This window comes from Mobula birostris, chromosome 12 (assembly GCF_030028105.1).
Source record: "Mobula birostris isolate sMobBir1 chromosome 12, sMobBir1.hap1, whole genome shotgun sequence".
Lineage (NCBI taxonomy): Eukaryota > Metazoa > Chordata > Chondrichthyes > Myliobatiformes > Myliobatidae > Mobula > Mobula birostris.
In genome coordinates, this window is record NC_092381.1 from 21,686,902 (window position 1) to 21,707,934 (window position 21,033).

Here is a 21,033-nt window from a genome sequence, read left to right on the forward strand (position 1 = left end):
GGCAGCTTTGGGTCTGTACTCACTGGAACCTATGCTGTGATTGTTGAAACGGTGTACTCAACATTGATGAGAAGTAGTACAATTGTTTGTGTGTTATTAGTTTAGGCAGATTGTGCTTGTCTATTATTATAACTTGGATGAAGATCAGACCGCATTTTATGAGTAATTAATGCAGAAAACCAGGTAATTGCAAAAGGTTCACAAACTTATTTGATGTGCTCTGAAAAAAGTTTCTACCCCTCTGTCCCAGTAAAGCACACCGTACTGACTACTGCTTGGCTAGAAAGTCATTCTCTGAAAGTGAAAGTAGTAAAACTTACCGGTCTGCGTTCTGAATTAAGTCTGTTTCTTCTCTTTCAGGAAGTGAAAGGACTAAATGAAGAAGTGGGATCAATTGTGGGCCTGAGAACCACCCATTCCCATTACTGGTCTGGCAACAAAAAAAAAGTCATATTTATTGAAGAGCAGATCTTAGATCTCTTACAATGAAAGTTGGGGAAAGAGCAAAAAAAATTAGAATCTACTATAAGCATTGGCATAACTATCGATTGAAAAGTATGAATGCCAGCTAGCACATTTCATCTTGAATTTAAAAGCTAAGTGATTGCTTAAACAGTAGTTGCCATTACGCTGGATGACTACAAGGCAGGCAACTTTAGAAGGTGCAATCCTATAATGATGCAATTCCATGGGTAATTTCTCTGAATGACAAAAATCATTTTAAACATTTACTCATAGTTTAAGATGATACAAGAGTATTTTTTAATAAAAATATATATGGGGACTAAACATCACTACCTACAAGTTACCTTTCAACTCACAAACTTGAATAATCCTTGGAAAATCTATGCAATAATAATGAGGAAATACCTACACTAGAAGAGAAGCTGTAGTTCAAAAAGGCAGCTCATCATCACCTCCTTAAGGGCAAGTGGGGATGAGCTGTGATTTCTGCCCTTACCAGTGTCACCCATATTCCATAAAAATACAAGGTAAGCCTTTATGAAACAAACAATATGGCAAGAGAAGTACATTTTAGATAAAATACACACAAGTTATTTTCTTTATTTAGATGCATGGTCAATGCTTGCACTACACATCCAAGTAAGTTCTTTGACGTATCTCATAAATAAGAAATGGCAAATGATCTGCAATATCTAACCAAAATGACAGGCCCGGGTTTTGCTCATTATGTCTATAAAAATGAAGCAGGATATTTTAATTGCTTAAAAGAAGAAACACAGTTATAAACCTATTCTTACACTGAAAATTATAAACCTAAGAATGGGCTTACCTTCAAGGCTAGATCAATCTGGTTTTTAACATTTTGTATAATATAACCTTGTACTCCAGCATGGCCGGTTGTCTTCAATAAACACCTTAAAAATAAAGCCTGTATAAATATAATAACTAGCTGACAGTTCCAGTCCTACAAACCTAAATCCCCACATTTATTTCTTCCAGAAACTTGCACACGTTCTAGAGTAGCTATAAAAGCAACAATCTGGTTCCCATAATCATGCAATACATTAGAATAATCTCAGAATTCAAGATCTTCCTTAGCACTATAATGAGCCTTTGAGAGAACAAGTAGAGCCTGCAGTTCAGTAAGGCTGCTGAACATGTAAAGCCTGAACTACAACTGTCAAGTTTTAGTAGCATACATGCCTTAAAGTTACTTTTAATATTAAAACAATTGGGAGCAAAACCTACAAAAGGTATAGTGCATTCATAAAATAGTCATTGGGATCCAATAGCTTAGACCCAGGCTTACATCTTTAGGGAGGTAACAGAGGTGAATTAAAACTGCTTGGTTAATGCTGCGTCAGATTATCATTTATCTTTAGAATTATGATCTTCTTTTCATCAACTTTATGACTAAACCTCTGATGCAGTAATATGCAAGTTCAAGATTGACTAGTCTAAAGAACTTGTAAATTTCATTTTCCTCTCTTTAAGCAATGTTTCAAGGTAATATATGCAATAAAAAAGTTACTATATTTTCCTGTTTCAATTAATTTGTTAACACAATGTTTTGAGCAAGTTTAAAAATTGAATTGTTCCAATACAATTTCACAAAAATAAAATAAACTGGTATATAAAATCATGAGGGGCATATACAAAATGAACAGTTTCAGTCTTTTTACCAGGGCAGAGGAGTATAAAACTAGTGGTTAAAGACTTTGAGGTATGAGGTATAGGGGACCAGAGGAGCAAGTTCTTCCTACACAGATGGTTGCAAGTATACAGAATGAGCTGTCAGAAGGAGTGGTGGATGCAAATGTAATTACAACATTTAAGGGACATTTAGGCAGGTACATGGATAGGAAAGCTTTAGTAGGATATGGGCCGAATGCAGGAAAATGGGACTTGCTCAGGTAGGCAGCTTGGTTGGCATGATTGAATTGATGGATCAGTTTACCAACTGTGTAACTCTGTAAATATTACTTGTATTTGATAGAAAAGTTTTAACTAGAATTTACGTTTTGATTTATTCAGACCTAGTAAGTACTTTTTTGTAGCTCCTAACCTTGTGTAGGTAACCTGAATTTCATATACTACAAACATCAAAGGCAAAATCATTTCATGTAAAATAAATCCTTTTTAGACAATACTCACCGAAATAATTTGTGTTTTCCTTCTGAGTCAAATTTATCAATGTTCTGCTGGAATAGCTTCAGGCCCCATTTCCGCTAAAACATTGAAAAGGCAATAAGAATCATGAAGCATCACAAAAAAAAGAAACCATTCAATCCATGTTATTTCTGTCAACTCTTTGAGAGAGCTTAATTCCTTATTTGCTCCCCTTGGCCAACTACACTTCACTCCTTCAAGTGTCTATTCCCTTTTGAAAATTACTGTAAGCCTAATATCCAAAATCCTGCTGCTCAAAAAATAGGATCTGTCCAAAAACTAAACAGTTCTGGGAATTTGCCTAGCTGTAACGGCTTCAGGGTTCACTACTTAAGTTTTCAGATTGCACTGGTTGGGTTACTATGCCACAGGTCAGTCAAACTTTGCTCAAAATTTCCATCCTTACTTTGGAAACAGATAACAGGAACAATAAAAAAATAAGCTTACACAATCTTGATATTTACGCCATAGGAAAATCCAAAATCTGGCGTGGTATCAGTAAAAAAAGGTGCCAGATTTTACATATTAGATCAGTATCCAGTCCTCCAGGCAGTGAAGTTTTGAACACCACTCACTGTGTTAAAACATAAATTCCTCATGTTACTCTGGTTCTTTTACCCTAAATCTACGTCTTCTCCCTTACCAGAAACAGTCCTTCTTATTTAATCTGTCAGAATCAGTTAACATTTTATTTTAAAGCCAAGAACTTTCACTGTTGGAAGGAGAATAACCCAGTATGCTGACATGGCTCATTCCTGCTAAGTATTTATTTATTTAGAGATACAGCACAGAGAAAGCCCTTCCAGCCCTTTTGAGATGCACCACAGCAACTCGCTGATTTAACCCTAGCCTAGTTTACAGACAATTTACAAGAACCAATTAACCTACTAACTAGTGGGTCTTTGGACTGTGGGAGGAAACCAGAGCACCCGGAGGAAACCCACAAGTTCACAGGGAGGACTACAAGCCTAGTTTCCGTGTTTTGTTAAGAAAGCACTACATTTTATAAAAGCAGCCTGTCATTTCATCACAGAATTTAAAAGAGCTAACCAAACAAGAACAAAGTACTGGTTTGTCTTTTAGTTTTTTTTTCCCAAGTGTTGATTAATATAATTGCTAATGGATCCCCATTATCAATGTTAGGCTGGCTAGTCTGTAATTGCCAGTTATCCTTATAGCAAATAGGCATGTAACATTTGCAGTCTCCAATCCTCGAGCACCATTTCAACAGTTGAGGACTGTAAGATATGGAGAGATTTTCCATAATTTCCACACTTATTTCCATCCATAACTAAGATACATCCCATCTGCCCAAAATGTCTTTTACAATACTGCAAATTGCTGATGTAGTGCTTAATCAATTTTTAATCCAATCCAATACCACTGTTACTTTTAATGCTTTATTAACACCCAGTTCCTTTTCTAGTGAAAAGGAATCTCCAAAAGATTGTGTCATTGGACCCTAATTTCTCTAATCCTAAATTTGATTGCCCTTTTAACTTCAAAATAACTATTATCAAAGTACATATATGTCATCATATACAACCCTGAGATTCATTTACCTGTAGGCAAACTCAGTAGATCTATAACAGGGTCAACGAAAGATCAACCAGAGTACAGAAAAGAACAAACTGTGCAAATGCAAATATAAATAAATAACAAGAACATGAGATAAAGAGTCCTTAAAATAAGATCATTGGAGTAGTAACATTTCAGTAATGGGGCAAGTGAATGTAGTTATCCCCTTTTATTCCAGAGCCTAATGGTTAAGGAGTAAAAACTGTTCTTGAACATTATGATGTGAGGATTGAGGTTCTAGTAACTTCTACTTGATGGCAGCAGCAAGAAGACAGTGTGACCTGGGTGGTGGGGATCCTGACAGTGTTTCATGTAGATGTGCTCAGTGGTTGGGAGGGCTTTACACATGATGTACTGGGCCAAATCCACCATCCTCGTAGGAATTTCCGTTTAAAGGCACTGATGTTTTCATACCAGGCTGTGTGATGTAGCCAGTCAATACACACTCTACTACACATCGACAGAAGTTTTAGTTCTTCCTGTTAGTAGATGTATATAAAAGACTTTGGGGATTTTTTTTAAATTGGCATTGAATAAATGCACTACTCTCTTTATCTGACTTACTCAGTCTTAAATTTTCTATGCACTTCCTGTATTCAACCTGTACTTGTCATAACCTTCTCTTCTCTATTTTATACTAACCTACACATCTAGAAACTCTAACTTGATTTCCTTCAAGAAATCCTACTGAACCACATTTTCTTTATTTAAATATTAACCAATTAGCCCATTTTTTAAAAAATTCTGGTCCTTTTATTCCAGTCCAACTGACCAGATCTCTTTTTAGCTTACTTAAAGTTGGATCTCTTGTTGAATATTTTCACTGTTAATTGTTCCTTTTCTTGGAACTATATTAAACCTGATATTATAACTTATCACTTCACTTCTGGGCCGCCAACCCGGTCGACCCGAAACGGCAGCTCTCATTGAAAATCATTAAATATTCTCGTTTTGGCCTGCTGCAGCTAAGAACCATAACTGCATCTATGATGTGTACAGTCAGTGATGAAGTTTTAATGCGACTGAACGATATATCACTGCTTAAAACAGACGAAAATAGACCAGATTGTGGCCAGCACACAGCCCCTTTAAGAAGCCACCAGCGAAAGAGGGGTAGACATGCTGGTCTGATGGTACATTTTTTTAAAATGCAGTTTTTACCTCCGAAGACCAACTATCTTGCTGGCAAATGTAGTCTCTAGTAAGTAAAGTGATGATCTCAGGGCTAGGGTACAGTATCAGATGGACATTAGGACCGCATGCGTCCTCTGTTTTACGGAATCTTGGTTAATCCCTTCCGTGCTAGACGCAACAATTCAGATACAAGGGTTCACAATACATTGTCAAGATAGGTCAGTCGAGTATCTCAAAAGTACAGATGGAGGTATTTGTCTCATATTCAACTCCTCACGACGTACCAATGTATCAGTGACATCCCAATATTGCTCACCAGAAGTAGAATATCTTGCAATTAAATGTCAGCCATTTTACATGCTGTGGGAGATTTCAGCAATCGTTATGGTAGTGGGGTACATTCCACCTCAGGCCAATGTCAACAGGCTCTAGAGGGACTGAGCAATGTAATCAACAGGCATGATGCCTTCCCCATCATTCGGGAGGATTTTAACCAAGTCAGCTTGATAAAGTTACTAAGTAATTATCAACAAATCACCTGTAGTACCAAAGGACATAGCACACCGGACCACTGTTACACCGAGATCAAGAGTGCCTACCGTGCTATCCCACGCTCATATTTTGGCAAGTTTGACCACCTGGCTGTACTTCTACTCCCTGAGTATGGGCAGAGACTGAAGACTGCAGCACTAGAAGTGAGGAGCAAGCAGGTATAGACAAGGGAAGCACAGAAGCACTTACAGGACTGCTTTGAATCGGTGGACTAGACTGTGTTCAGGGAGTCAGCTTTGAGCCTGGATGAGTATGTTACAGTTGTCACCGATTTCATTAAAACCTGTATGGATGAGTGTGCCTATGAAAACTTATTCTACATTCCCAAACCACAAGCTGTAGATGAACCAGGAGGATCATAGTCTACTGAGGGCTTGGTCTGTGGCATTTAGGTTTGGTGATCCAGGTCTGTATAAGAAAATCAGGTACGACTTGAGGAGGGCTATTTCAAGCCCCCAAGAAACAATTTCGGGAGAGGTTAGAGGCAATGCCAGATGTACAAACATCATAAACTGCAGACACAAGAAAATCTGCAGATGCTGGAAACTCAAGCAACACACACAAAATGCTGGTGGGACGCCGCAAGCCAGGCAGCATCTATAGGAAGAAGTTAGTCCTGACGAAGGGTCTCGGCCCGAAACGTCGACTGTACTTCTTGCTATAGATGCTGCCTGGCCTGCTGCGTCCACCAAGCATTTTGTGTGTGTTGCTTGACCATAAGCAGCAGTGATGCTTCACTACCAGTTGAGCTCAATGCCCTTTATGCTCACTCTGAAAAGGAGAATAAAACCACAGTTATGAGGATTGCTATAGCATTCGATAACCCTGTGACCTCTGTCTCAGAGGGTGAATTTTCGCAAGGAGTACCTGGTAAGGCTCTGAAAACCTGTGCCAACCAAATGGCGGGGGTATTCAAAGACATTTCAATCTCTCACTGAGTGGTGTCGCAGCAACAACCTTGCACCCAATGTCAGCAAGATACAGTCAGAAGTTCCTGCCTGCTTCAAATTATATCAGTGCCTAAGAAGAGAAGCGTGAGCTGCCTCACGACTGTTGTCCAATAGCACTTACAACTGCGGTGATGAAATGCATTGGAAGATTGGTTATGGCTGGAATCAACAACTGCTCAGGAAGGATCTGGACCCACTGCAATTTGACTATTGCCACAATAGGTCTTCAGCAACTGCAATCTCAATGGCTCAACATGCAGATTTGGATCACCTGGTCACTGCAAATACATATGTCAGGATGCTGTTATTGACTATAGCTCAGCACTTAACACCATCATTCCTACAGTCCTGATCGAAAAGCCTCAGAACCCAGCCCTTTGTACCTCCCTCTGCAACTGGACTCTCAACTTACTGACCAGGAGACTACAATCTGTGCGGATTGAAAAAAATAGCTCCACCTCGCTGACAATCAACACTGGCGCACCACAGGGACATATGCTTAGCCCACTGCTCTACTCTCTCTACATCCATGACTGTGTGGCTAGGCGTAGCTCAAATGCCATCTATAAATTTGCTAATGATACCACCATTGTTGGCGGAATTGCAGATGGTGACAAAAGGGCGTACAGGAGCAAGATATTACCAGTTAGTTGAGTGATGTTGCAGCAACAACCTGGCACTCAACGTCAACAAGACCAAAGAGCTGACTGAAGACTTCAGAAAGAGGAAAACAAGGGAACAGAAATCAGTCATCATTGAGGGATCAGAAGTGGAGAGAGTGAGCAATTTCAAGATCCTGGGTGTCAATATCTTTGAGGACATAACCTGGACGCAACATATTGATGCAGCTATAAAGAAGGCAAGACAGCAGCTATATTTCATTAGGAGTTTGAGGAGATTTGGTTTGTCAACTAAAACACTCAAAAACTTCTACAAATGTACCGTGAAGAGCATTCTCACTGGCTGCATCACCGTCTGGTACGGGGTGGGGGGCTACTGCACAACATCAAAATAAGTTGCAGAAACTTATAAAAATCAGTCAGCTCCGTCATAGGTACTAGCCTCTGTAGCATCCAAGACATCTTTTAGAAGCAGTGCCTTAGGAAGGTGTGGCCACCATTTAGGATTCCCACCACCCAGGACATGCCCTCTTCACACTGTTACCATTTGGATAAATGAAATTTCCCCATTATCAATATAGTTGTCACAACGAAGAGTTAACTTAAAATATTGCAATATTCTTCAGATAGTAATTTTATATACTGGCATTAATACATACCATATGTTTAGAAGGACAGACTGTCATTACCTTCACTAAATCCTACAAACAGAAATTTGAGGGGAAAAAATTTAAAAGTTAGCCAGAGGTATATACAATAATCCAGGATGCAATTTTTAGATGTTTATTTAAACACTGTTGTAAATTAAAGAATATGAAAAAAATTACAAACTATATACATGTATTGTGAATTACCTGTGGAACACCGAGAAAGTTTTTGATATCTAAATACTTGTGAGAAAGATTATCATCTTCAATTGTTAATAAGCAATGTTCATACAATTCCTAAAAAAAAATAAATAAATGATTCAGGGACTTGCACTGTTTACATACAGTCTTCATAAAAATACATTATGTCACGTAAGATTTTTACATACTTCATCGTTACTTAACTAGATTTGATGGAGCAGATTAGAAGTTAGTATTAAAAGTAGTACAGATTTGTCATGTTTCAAATAGGCATTGTAAGTATGGCTGCAATGTAAATAATACTTACCAAACCTTTTGATAAAACAGATTCTTCTGTCCTGTCATAAGAATAAACAGTTATTTAATGCAGAAAAGGAAATTAAAAATGTTTTATCATTACCTACAAATTTCACTTAAGTTATATACAAAATATCAAAATTTCTCAGTATTGCATTCATTAAAATGAAAGCTGTTGACAAAGTAACTCAACTTCAATAATAGGGAGGCAAGGGATCCAAGGGGACATTGCTTTGTGGATCCAAAACCGGCTTGCCCACAGAAGGCGAAGAGTGGTTGTAGACGGGTCATATTCTGTATGGAGGTCAGTCACCAGTGGTGTGCCTCAGGGATCTGTTCTGGGACCCCTACTCTTCGTGATTTTTATAAATGACCTGGATGAAGAAGTGGAGGGATGGGTTAGTAAATTTGATGATGACACAAAGGTTGGAGGTGATGTGGACAGAGTGGAGGGCTATCAGAGGTTACAGCAGGACATTGATAGGATGCAAAACTGGGCTGAGAAGTGGCAGATGGAGTTCAACCCAGATAAGTGTGAGATGGTTCATTCTGGTAGGAATATAGACTCTTGACAGTGTGGAGGATCAGAGGGATCTTGGGGTCCGAGTCCATGGGGCACTCAAAACTGCCGCGCAGGTTGATTGTGGTTAAAAAAGCTTACAGTGCATTGGCCTTCATCAATCATGGAATTGAGTTTAGGAGCTGAGAGGTAATGTTGCAACTATATAGGACCCTAGTCAGACCCCACTTGGAGTACAATGCCCAGTTCTGGTCGCCTCACTACAGGAAGGACGTGGAAACCATAGGAAGGGTGCAGAGGAGATTTACAAGGATGTTGCCTGGATTGGGGAGCATGCCTTATGAAAACAGGTTGACTGAACTTGGCCTTTTTTCCTTGGAGCAACGTTGGATGAGAGGTGACCTGATAGAGGTGTATAAGATGATGAGAGGCACTGATTGTGTGGCTAGTCAGAGGCTTTTTCCCAGGGCTGGAATGGCTAGCACGAGAGGGCACAGTTTTAAGGTGCTTGGAAGTAGGTACAGAGATGTCAGGGATAAGTTTTTTTTTTTTACACAGAGAGTGGCAAGAGCATGGAATGGGCTGCTGCTGACGGTGGTGGAGGCGGATATGACAGGGTCTTTTAAGAGACTCCTGGACAGGTATATGGAGCTCAGAAAAATAGAGGGTTATGGGTAATCCTAGGTAATTTCTCACGTAAGGACATGTTCGGCACAGCTTTCTGGGCCGAAGGGCTTGTATTGTGCTGTTGGTTTTCTATGTTCTATGTCCTATAATGAATAATCTTACTCTCTCCTTACAAACTATATATATTGGCTGATTGGTAGCAGGCAGCGAGTGGGAATAAAAGGATCCTTTCCTGGTCGGCTGCCAGTGATTAGTGGTGTTCCACAGGGGGTCGGTGTTGGGACCACTTCTTTTCATGCAGTTAATTGGAAACAATTCTGTCTTTGACTACCGGCACTACATCAGCTGATAACTGTACTCACCACAAAGTTCAGCTCGAATAACCAAATATGCAGAGAATAATAAATTTAGTACTAACTGCCAAAGCCTAATTCCTCACCTAACAATTTCAAGAAGACAATAAAAGGATATACATCTCTTCTGACTTGGGATATTACATTAAAACCCACACAAAAAACATATATTCAAATACTATAATTAGTGCAATAGTACACAAGGTAGACAAAATGTATTTAGTTAACTTACCTGTTTATCAATGCTGATACATATTCCAAATTGAACATTAGTAGATATTCAGGGCTGCAAGGCAGAGATTTCATTTGTATCAGTTACAAACAAAAAACAAAAAGGTACATTAACATCTCAAATTATTCACCTAAAAATTAACAATTTTAAGTTTCCTTAATTCCCTACTACTTTACAGTTATTTTAAAAAAGTTAAAATCACGTTATTTCAATAATCTTTTGTCCGTGTGTCCTCTTTATCCTGGAACCAGACTCATTAGATTTTCTTAGTTCTTTTGCACCTGCACCATGCAAGGCTGATTGTGGAGCACATCTTTGGCCTCAAGGGCTACTGAGTCTCCCAGTGGTAGACCACAAACAGAACATGTTCACTCCCCATGCATGAACATGCAATAGCCAATTAGAAATTCTATAAGAATTAATATGCCTTTACAGGCACCAACAGCTTCTAAGTAGGTGTCCTTTGAGCACAGACCGAATAGAATGAGGCTAACTGGAGTTTTGTAGAATGTCAATACTTTATGAGATGTTATATCAGAGGCAACTGTGGAAAGTAAAAGCTGATGGTATAGGAGATAACCTGTTGGGGTAGATGGTAGATTGGCTAGTTAAGAGGAAAAAGAGATTAAGCATAAATGGGTTTTTCCACTGCTTAGAAGATGTAACAAGCGCAGGGACTGGAGCCTTATCGGTTTACAATGTAATGCCTTGGATGAAGACACAAGAAAAATGACTGCTGAATTTACTCACGTCAAAGTTAACTAGAAAGGTAAATTGAGAAAAAGACATAAGGTTACAAAGGGATAGAAATTGTTTAAGTATGGACAAAGAACTACCAAATAATAGATAAATTGAAAAACTATGAAATTGTCTGTTCTGGCAGGTAAAATAAAAAGCATATTATCTAAACGGCGAGTGTTCTGAGGTACAAAAACTCTGGGTGTCCCAGCACATGTGTCACAAAAGACTCAGACCACAAGACCAAAAAGACATAGGAACAGAAATAGACCATTTGGCCCATTGAATATGATCCATCAATTGATCATGGTTGATTTATTTTCCCTTTCAACCCCATTCTCAAGCTTTCTCTCTGAGGCCTTTGATGCCCTTACTAATCAAGAACTATCAACCACTGCTTTAAATAAACCCAATAACTTGACCTCCACAGCCATATGTGTCAATGAATTCCACAAATTCACTTAGTACATGGGTAAGACAAGTAATTAACCTAACAAGGAAGTTACTGTTTATTGCTAGGGAACTTAAATAGAAAAATATGGAGGTTATGCCCCAATTGTATAGGCATTGGTGAGACGACAACTGGAGAACTGTGTGCAACATATTCTCCTTATTCATGGAGGGATGTTAATGTGTTGGAACCAGTTCAGAAAAGGTTTCCAAGACAACTACTTTGAATGGGCTGTGGCCTCATGAGGAAAGATTAAACATCAGATTTGCATCTGCTGATGTCTAAGAATGAGAGGTTACTTGATTGAAAAGATCCTGAGTGTCTTACATAGAACAATATAGCACTGGAGCAGGCCCTTCAGCCTTCCATCTCTGCACCAACCATGCAGCCAGTCTAAACTAATCCTACCTGCCTACACATGGTCCATACCCCTCTCATACCTGCCTGTTCATGTGCCCGTCTAAAGGCTTCTTAAAAATTGTTATTATGTCCAATTCCATCATCTCTCCTGGCAGCACATTCCAGGTACCCGCCACCAACTATATAAAATCAAAAAAACTAAACAAAATCTTGTTTAAACTTTCCCCTATTCATGTTAAACCTATGCCTTCTAAAATTCGACTTTTCCATCCTGGGACAAAGACTGACCATCGACCCTCCTGGAACAAGGTTTTACTGTATTACAATAAAACCTTATGATTTAAGACAGAAATTATACTAAGTAGGGTGTATCTTGTCTTTGTAACTCTCTTCCTCAAAGGGCACTGGAAACAAATATTCTGAAATATTTTAAAGGCATTGATTAAGAAACAAGCTGAAAAATTACTATGAATAGTTGGGAATGCAGGGGTGATATTATAATCAGATGAGCTAGATACAAGGGGGGAGGGGAACTAGAGTGTAGGAACAGATGAAGGGGAGAAGGAAGAAAAAGAAATAGTAAAGTTGTTTGTACCGTTAGTGATAAACAGAGAGTAAGAGGTGGAAAATTTCTGAAATGCATTTATTTTAATGCTAGGAGCATTATAAGAAAGGTGGACGAGCTTAAAGCATGGATTGATACCTGAAAGTATGATGTGGTAGCTATTAGTGAAACATGGTTACAGGAGGGGTGTGATTGGCAACTAAATATTCCTGGATTTCATTGCTTCAGGCGTGATAGGATTGGTGGGACAAGAGGGGGAGGTGTTGCATTGCTTGTCAGAGAAAATATTACAGCGGAGCTCTGGCAGGATAGGTTAGAGGGCTCGTCTAGAGAGGCTATTTGGGTGGGAATTGAGGAATGGGAAAGGTGTAGTAACACTTATAGGGATGTATTATAGACCAACAAATGAGGAACAAGAATTGGAGGAGCAAATTTGTAAGGAGATAGCAGATATTTGTAGTAAGCACAAGGTTGTCATTGTAGGAGATTTTAATTTTCCACACATAGACAGGGAAGCCCATACTGTAAGAGGGCTGGATGGTTTAAGATTGTAAAATGTGTGCAGTATAGTTTTTTGCAGCAATACATAGAGGGGGGGCAGTGTTGGATCTCCTGTTAGGGAATGAGATAGTTCAGCTGACAGAGGTTTGTGTTGGGGAGCACAGTGAGTCCAGTGATCACAATGCCATTAGTTTCAATATAATTATGGAGAAGGATAGGCCTGGACCCAGGGTTGAGATTTTTGATTGGAGAAAGGCTAACTTAAAGGAGATGCGAAAGGATTCAGAAGGAATAGATTGGGACATCTTGTTTTATGGGAAGAATGTAATAGAGAAATGGAGGTCATTTAAAGGTGAAATTTTGAGGGTACAGAATCTTTATGTTCCTGTTAGGTTGAAAGGAAAGGTTAAAAGTTTGAGAGAGCCATGGTTTTCAAGGGATATTGGAAACTTGGTCCAGAAAAAGAGAGATATCTATAATAAATATAGGCAGCATGGAGTAAGTGAGGTGCTCGAGGAATATATAGAATGTAAAAAGAATCTTAAAGAAATTAGAAAAGCTAAAAGATATGAGGTTGCTTTGGCAAGTAAGGTGAAAATAAATCCAAAGGGTTTCTACAGTTATATTAATAGCAAAAGGATAGTGAGGGATAAAATTGGTCCCTTAGAGAATCAGAGTGGACAGCTATGTGTGGAGCCAAAAGAGATGGGGGAGATTCTGAACAATTTCTTTTCTTCGGTATTCACTAAGGAGAAGGATATTGAATTGTGTAAGGTAAGGGAAACAGGTAGGGAAGTTATGGAAACTATGATGATTAAAAAAGAGGAAGTACTGGCGCTTTTAAGGAATATAAAAGTGGATAAGTCTCCAGGTCCTGACAGGATATTCCCCAGGAACTTGAAGGAAGTTGGTGTGGAAATAACAGGGGCTCTGACAGAAATAGTTCAAATGTCATTAGAAATGGGGATGGTGCTGGAGGATTGGCGTATTGCTCATGTTGTTCCATTGTTTAAAAAGGGTCCTAAGAGTAAACCTAGCAATTATTGGCCTATGAGTTTGACGTCTGTGGTGGGTAAATTGATGGAAAGTAGTCTTAGAGATGGTATATATAATTATCTGGATAGACAAGGTCTGATTAGGAACAGTCAACATGGATTTGTGCGTGAAGGTCACGTTTGACAAATCTTATTGAATTTTTTGAAGAGGTTACTAGGAAAGTTGATGAGGGTAAAGTGGTGGATATTGTCTATATGGACTTCAGTAAGGCCTTTCACAAGGTTCCACACGGAAGGTTAGTTAGGAAGGTTAAATCATTAGGTATTAATATTGAAGTAGTAAAATGGATTCAGCAGTGGCTGGATGGGAGACGCCACAGAGTAATGGTGGATAACTGTTTGTCAGATTGGAGGCCGGTGACTAGTGGTGTGCCTCAGGGATCTGTACTAGGTCCAGTATTGTTTGTCATATACATTAATGATCTGGATGATGGGGTGGTAAATTGGATGAGTAAGTATGCAGATGATACTAAGATAGGTGGAGTTGTGGATAATGAAGTAGGTTTTCAAAGCTTGCCGAGAGATTTCGGCCAGTTAGAAGAGTGGGCTGAAAGATGGCAGATGGAGTTTAATGCTGATAAATGTGAGGTGCTGCATTTTGGTAGGCCGAATCAAAATAGGACATACATGGTAAATGGTAGGGCATTGAAGAACGCAGTAAAACAGAGGGATCCAGGAATAATGGTGCATAGTTCCCTGAAGGTGGAATCTCATGTGGATAGGGTGGTGAAGAAAGCTTCTGGTATGCTGGCCTTTATTAATTGAGTATAGGAGTTGGGATGTAATGTTGAAATTGTACAAGACATTGGTAAGGCCAAATTTGGAGTATGGTGTACAGTTCTGATCACCGAATTATAGGAAACATGTCAATAAAATTGAGAGAGTGCAGAGAAGATTTACTAGAATGTTACCTGGATTTCATCACCTAAGTTACAGAGAAAGGTTGAACAAGTTGGATCTTTATTCTTTGAAGCGTAGAAGATTGAGGGCGGACTTGATAGAGGTATTTAAAATTATGAAGGGGATAGATAGAGTTGACGTGGATAGGCTTTTTCCATTGAGAGTAGGGGAGATTAAAACAAGAGGACATGAGTTAAGAGTCAAAGGGCAAAAGTTTAGGGGTAACATGAGGGGTAACTTCTTTACTCAGAGAGTGGCAACTGTGTGGAACAAGCTTCCAGCAGAAGTGGTTAATGCAGGTTCGATGTTGTCATTTAACTATTTAAAGTTAAATTGGATAGCTATATGGACTGGAAAGGAATGGAGGGATATGGGCTGAGTGCAGGTCGGTGGGACTAGGTCAGAGTAAGCGTTCGGCACAGACTAGAAAGGCCGATATGGCCTGTTTCCATGCTGTAATTGTTATATAGTTATATGAGCACAATCTGATTAAGTACTGGAGCAGACTTGACCCACTCCTACTCCTAACTCACAGTTTCTTATATTTCACTAAAACATAAATGATCCTGAGAGAATCTAGAGAAGTCTTTGCTTTGGTTGTAGACTAGAAATGCAGCTTGTGGTATCAGAATAATGAACTGACCACTTAAGACTATTACTGGGAAATTTTTCTCCCCTGTGTTCTTTACCACAGACAGCTATGAATGCTTATTTGCTAAGTATAGGCTAAGTAAGATTGAAATTGACAAATTTAAAAACAATGAATTGCAGTATGCAGATAAGACAGGAAAGGGAACTTGAAGCACAGGATGAGCTACGATTTTAGAAGTAAGCTGGAGGGCTTTTGCCTTGCAATTGCTTCTATTTTTGATGCAAGTACAGAATTTCACTTACATGAACAAAGTACAGACAGGTTAAAAAAACTTTGCACTGTGAAACACTACTATTGTAATAAAATATTCTATAGTACCCATTTTAGATTAATAGAGGAATCACACAAGTTGAGCTTGTCCTGATACAATCACATAGATGCCAAGGCCAAGAAAGCTCACCAATGCCTGTACTTTCATAGGAGGCTAAAGAAATTTGGCATGTCCCCGTTAAGCCGTATCAATTTTTATTGATACACCCAAGAACAGGGGTCCCCCACCTTTTTTGCACCGCGGACCGGTTTAATATTGGCAATATTCTTGCGGACCTGCCGACCCGCGGGGGGTGGGGGGGGGGGGGATGCGTTCAAGTAGGGTTAAACTCACCTCAACATGACTTTTACAGTTAGGGTTGCCAACTTTCTCAGTCCCAAATAAGGGACAAAAGTAGCAGTCAAATCCCGGGACACTTTATCCCACTGGACTCTCTGACGGTGGTGTCTGACAAGAGGATGCTGCATGCCATCTTGGACAATGTCTCCCATCCACTACATAATGGACTGGTTGGGCACAGGCGTACATTCAGCCAGAGACTCATTCCACCCAGATGTGACACTGAGCGTCACAGGAAGTCATTCCTGCCTGTGGCTATCAAACTTCACAACTCTTCCCTTGGAGGGTCAAACACCCTAAGCCAATAGGCTGGTCCTGGACTTATTTCCTGGCACTTACATATTACTATTTAATTATTTATGGTTTTATATTGCTTTATTTATACTCTATTCTTGGTTGGTGCAACTGTAATGAAAACCAATTTCCCTCGGGATCAATAAAGTATGACTATGACTATGACTATGAAAGAGTACCATGACCATGAAGCCTTGCGCGTGCGCATGCGCGTATGTGCCGACTCGCCCCCGCCACAAATTGCTTTTGCCTTCATCTTCCCGACTACACTGTACATACATTATTTTTACTTTATATAGGCTATGTATTTATCATATCATGCCTGCTTTAACTATATGTTAGTGTTATTTTTGGTTTTATGTGTTATTTTGGTATGATTTGGTAGATTATTTTTTGGGTGTGGGAAAGCTCAAAAATTTTTCCCATATAAATGAATGGTAGTTGCTTCTTCGCTTCATGCCATTTTGGCATGAAAGGTTTCATAGGAATGCTGTACCTTAGCGGGGGAAATACGGGAAAAGGGCGGTCCCGTATGGGACAAACCAATTTAGCCCAATATACGGGACAGCTGGCAACCCTATGTTCAAGTTCAACAGTGTATGACAGGGAATGAGGAAAGGTGCAGCTGACTCATATCGTTTCCTCGCGGCCCGGTAGCACATGCTCTGCGGCCCCGTGGTTGGGGGCTGCTGCCCTAGAAAACATACAGTCTGGATGAGGAACAGCTTGATATGGCAAATGAGGTCCTGCACATGACCTCAAGAAACTGCAAAGTTCCCTGCCTATACTTCTTGCTGCTTCAGTAAATAAGGGAGCATAATCAAAGACCCCACCCATCGCAGACATCCTTTCTCCTTCCCTCCTCCACTGGGCAGAAGATACAAAAGCCTGAAAGCGTACAGCACTAGGCTCAATGACAGCTCTAACCCAAAATTATAAGACTATTAAATGATTCTTTAGTATGATAAATGAACTGTTGAACTCACTGTGATCTCACACTTTACTGTTTACCCGCACTGCACTTTTTCTGTAGCTGTTACACCTTAATCTACATTATCATTTTACCTTATTCTAGCTCAACACACTGTGTAATGAATTATCTGTATGAACTGTATGTAAGACAAGCTTTTCACTTCCATTAAGAAGGGGGCGTGTTCAGGCACAGCGGCCTCTTTGCTGCAGTCCAGGAGAGGAAAGGCGGAGGCAGTGTAGCATGGCATCCATGCTCGACTGGGGACTGGCCTCTCCTGTCTGTGCTGTCTTACAGTGTTCAATCAGTGGAATGACAGGCTGAATTGCAAGCATGTGTTTGCACACTGCTGGGAAATGCACCATCAACTTGAGGGACATGTTGCTCAGGACCTGAGCTATATATGTTTTCTTTTGTGTGACTGTGTGCGCCTGCTATTTTGTGTGTTGAATCATAATTAAACTTGAATTTGATTTGTAACTTGGTAGATGTGACACAAATAAACCAATTCCAATTACAAGTTCCTACAAAAGTGAATTTTCAAGCTGATGATATTGTAGGGTTGAGTCTTAAATTCAAGAGAGCAGCTTAAGAGCGCAACAATTATATTAATTTTGACAAATCTTCATAAATTGTTGTCAACAAAAAGCACTAAGATTCTAAAGCTGCAGCATGCCCCATCATTCTCAAGAATATTGTTCTCAACATTGGACCCTCATCTCCACACACCTGTATACAGCTGGAAATTGATCGATACCAATATGCTGAACAAATAAAAGATATGCCAAGCTTGCCAGTGAATTGGTTGGGTATTTTACATCTTCTTTCAGAGGGTTAATCTCCTGCAATTTCTTTCTGGACTTCAACAACTGATGAAACATCAGTACAGGAAGTGATTCACCAATTGCCACCAAGAAAACCTGCAAGAGATGATGGCACTCATTTCACTGTAAATAAAATTCTCCATTAAATTCATATACAAGTTGATACATGAAAATATTTGGTCTCAGTGATTTAATTCAGGAACTGATTCCTCAACCTAACTTTGCAGTCAAAAATGAACTGTGCTATATCATTTTTGGCAGATCTTCATAAATTGTTGCATCATGCTCTGCAAAGATAAGCTTTCTTTCTCAAATTCTCACTTATTTTAGCTCAAATGAAAAATACACTAATATGTTTCTTGAATCCTGCACTCTAGAGATAGAATTCATTCAATTACAAATCTGAAAGTTTGTCTGCCACTCAGCTCAAGGCATAGCCATTCTGTTTACATCCCTGACGATCAGCATTCATTTAGCTTTCAAACTGTACCATCTATGCATTCCACAGAGACAGGATGAGTTATTAGAGGAATCTTGAAAATTTACAGGTTATATGCCTTTATTTCACCTCTTCTTAAAACATTGAAGATCTTTCCAACACCTCCAACCTCTTGAAATGCAAACTTTCTATGTGGAATACAAGAACCAGCTCAAAATTTTCAAACAGAAATTTGACTATAACCCACACAAGGTGTATACAAAACCAAATGGATATTAACTGAACTCCATATTAGCACTTACTTCGCAATTATGATTAGTGCAATCAAGATATTTTCATTCAAGTACAACTCAATGATAAAGATAAAAATATTATGAACCATTTTACGAACCATCTGACATCAAGTAAATACTTAAGAGGCTTAAGTTAATTCCATTGCAAACACAGATGAACGGCCTGAGTGAATTACTGTGTGAATTAAACAAGAGGGGACAAATTAAACTTACGACGGTTTCCGCAGCAAAAGCTCTTAATGAATTGCCTTCAATCTCGTCGGTTAATGGCTGTAACTGTGCTGAGAGCAGTGGGTATTCCAAACTTTTCATAAAGCTATCATCAATTGCAAAAAGACCAATTAGGTTACGCACAGATTAATTTATCTGACCAAAGCACAGATAAAGAATGTAAACCATCCAATTGAAAATTAAGTACCTACAATTTGAGTAGTTCCTCCTTCAGTTCATAATAGGAAGGATCTCTCTTGGAATTTGTTGTTTGAGTCACTTCATCCACAAATGGTTTAACAAATGAGCTAATGGCCATATAGCACTTGCAAAGCTCATAATCATCCTGATAATGTTGCTCATCATTAATAGGTACTGGTAGTGTGGAGAGTTGGCTCTGAATGGTTGCAAGAGACAATCCCACAGAATATGCCTTTTTGTGTTTCATTTTTAATAGCACTGGGAAAAGAAGCGTCATTGTTAGACTGTTGAAATTAAAACTCCCTTAAAAATGGAATTGCTTATAGTTTAAGGTGCAGTTAACACAAGGAAAACAAAGGTAAGAGCTAACATATTGAAAATCTCAATTAAGAAATACTTAAATAAATGAAAATTAATCAATTTGCAATATAATGGCCAAACTTTTGTGACTGTAATGGAACTGTCAGCATTCACCATGGAAACACTACAAAACAGTCTCAGGAACTTCAAGGGTTAAGCACATAAGACCATAAGATATTGGAGCAGAATTAGGCCATAGGCCTATCAAGTCTGCTCTGCCATTTCATCATGGCTGATGCATTTTTTTCTTCTCAGCCCCAATCTCCTGCCTTCTCTTTGTATCCCTTCATGCCCTGACAAATTAAGAATCTATCACTCTCTGCCTCGAATATACGTAAAGATTTCCCCTCCACAGCTGCCTGTGGCAAAGAATTCAACAGATTCACCACTCTGGCTGAAGAAATTCCTCCTCATCTCTGCTCTAAAAGGATGCCCGTCTGATCTGAAGCTGTGTCATCTGGTCTTAGACTCACTCACCACGGGAAGCATCCTCTTCATATTCACTCTATCAAGGCCTTTCACCATTGAATAGGTTTCAATGAGGTCACCCTCATTCTTCTGATTTCTGGTGAATACAGGCCCAGAGACATCAAATGCTCTTCATATGACAAGGCATTCAATCTTGGAATCATTTGTGAAAATCCCTTGAACCCTCTCCAGTGTCAGCACATCCCTTCTAAGATAAGGGGCCAAAAACTGCTCACAATACTCCAAGTGAGGCCTCACATATAAACTCAGCCTGCTTTGGACCCATTCCTCTGACTTAAAAATCCTCACTGCAAAATACTCTTTAAAAAAACCTTACATTTGTTGCAAACAGCATCAGTGTATCTTTATACACACCAAACCATAACAGTAAATAAAACCATGTTAATCTTGCACAGGCATGACTGATGGAAAATCTTCTGGAGTACTAGAAGTATTCGATTTAGTAACCCCATACATTTCAATTCAGTTTTTTAGATGTTACATAGTATTATAAGTTTTCCAGTGAATCTGGTAAGTTGGAAGGGCACACAGGAAGTAGGGCAAAGAAGTGCAGGAAACAGGAGCCTGGCGAGTTCAAGGAAAGCAGAGGAAGCAGAACCAGGCATGTATAAAGGGAGCATGGAAATCATCACTATGTGACCCAAATGCTGATTCACTGGGTTTTCTGAATAATCAGACTACAGATTACTAGATTACCTCATTATACTTACTTTATTTATTACAATTTATAGGTTGTTTTATGTATTACACTGTACTACTGCCACAAAACAAATTTC

The 21,033-nt window shown here is 39.2% G+C and overlaps 1 protein-coding gene across 3 annotated transcripts in view; it reads right to left on the reverse strand.

The window, feature by feature from the left end:
* The window catches only part of glmna (glomulin, FKBP associated protein a), a 55,778-nt gene that overhangs the window by 10,045 nt on the left and 24,700 nt on the right, over positions 1–21,033 (reverse strand). For all 3 annotated transcript variants that reach the window (XR_011887967.1, XM_072273431.1, XM_072273430.1), the window contains 10 exons: positions 19,420–19,666; positions 19,211–19,313; positions 18,171–18,361; positions 10,346–10,399; positions 8,624–8,654; positions 8,323–8,412; positions 8,128–8,169; positions 2,620–2,693; positions 1,295–1,379; positions 321–430 (listed from right to left, as the gene is read on the reverse strand). Coding sequence is in view for 2 of the 3 variants with exons in the window: in XM_072273431.1 (XP_072129532.1) it covers positions 321–430; positions 1,295–1,379; positions 2,620–2,693; positions 8,128–8,169; positions 8,323–8,412; positions 8,624–8,654; positions 10,346–10,399; positions 18,171–18,361; positions 19,211–19,313; positions 19,420–19,666 (1,027 nt within the window). In the remaining variant the exon portion in view is untranslated. The remainder of the gene's footprint in view (positions 1–320; positions 431–1,294; positions 1,380–2,619; positions 2,694–8,127; positions 8,170–8,322; positions 8,413–8,623; positions 8,655–10,345; positions 10,400–18,170; positions 18,362–19,210; positions 19,314–19,419; positions 19,667–21,033) is intronic.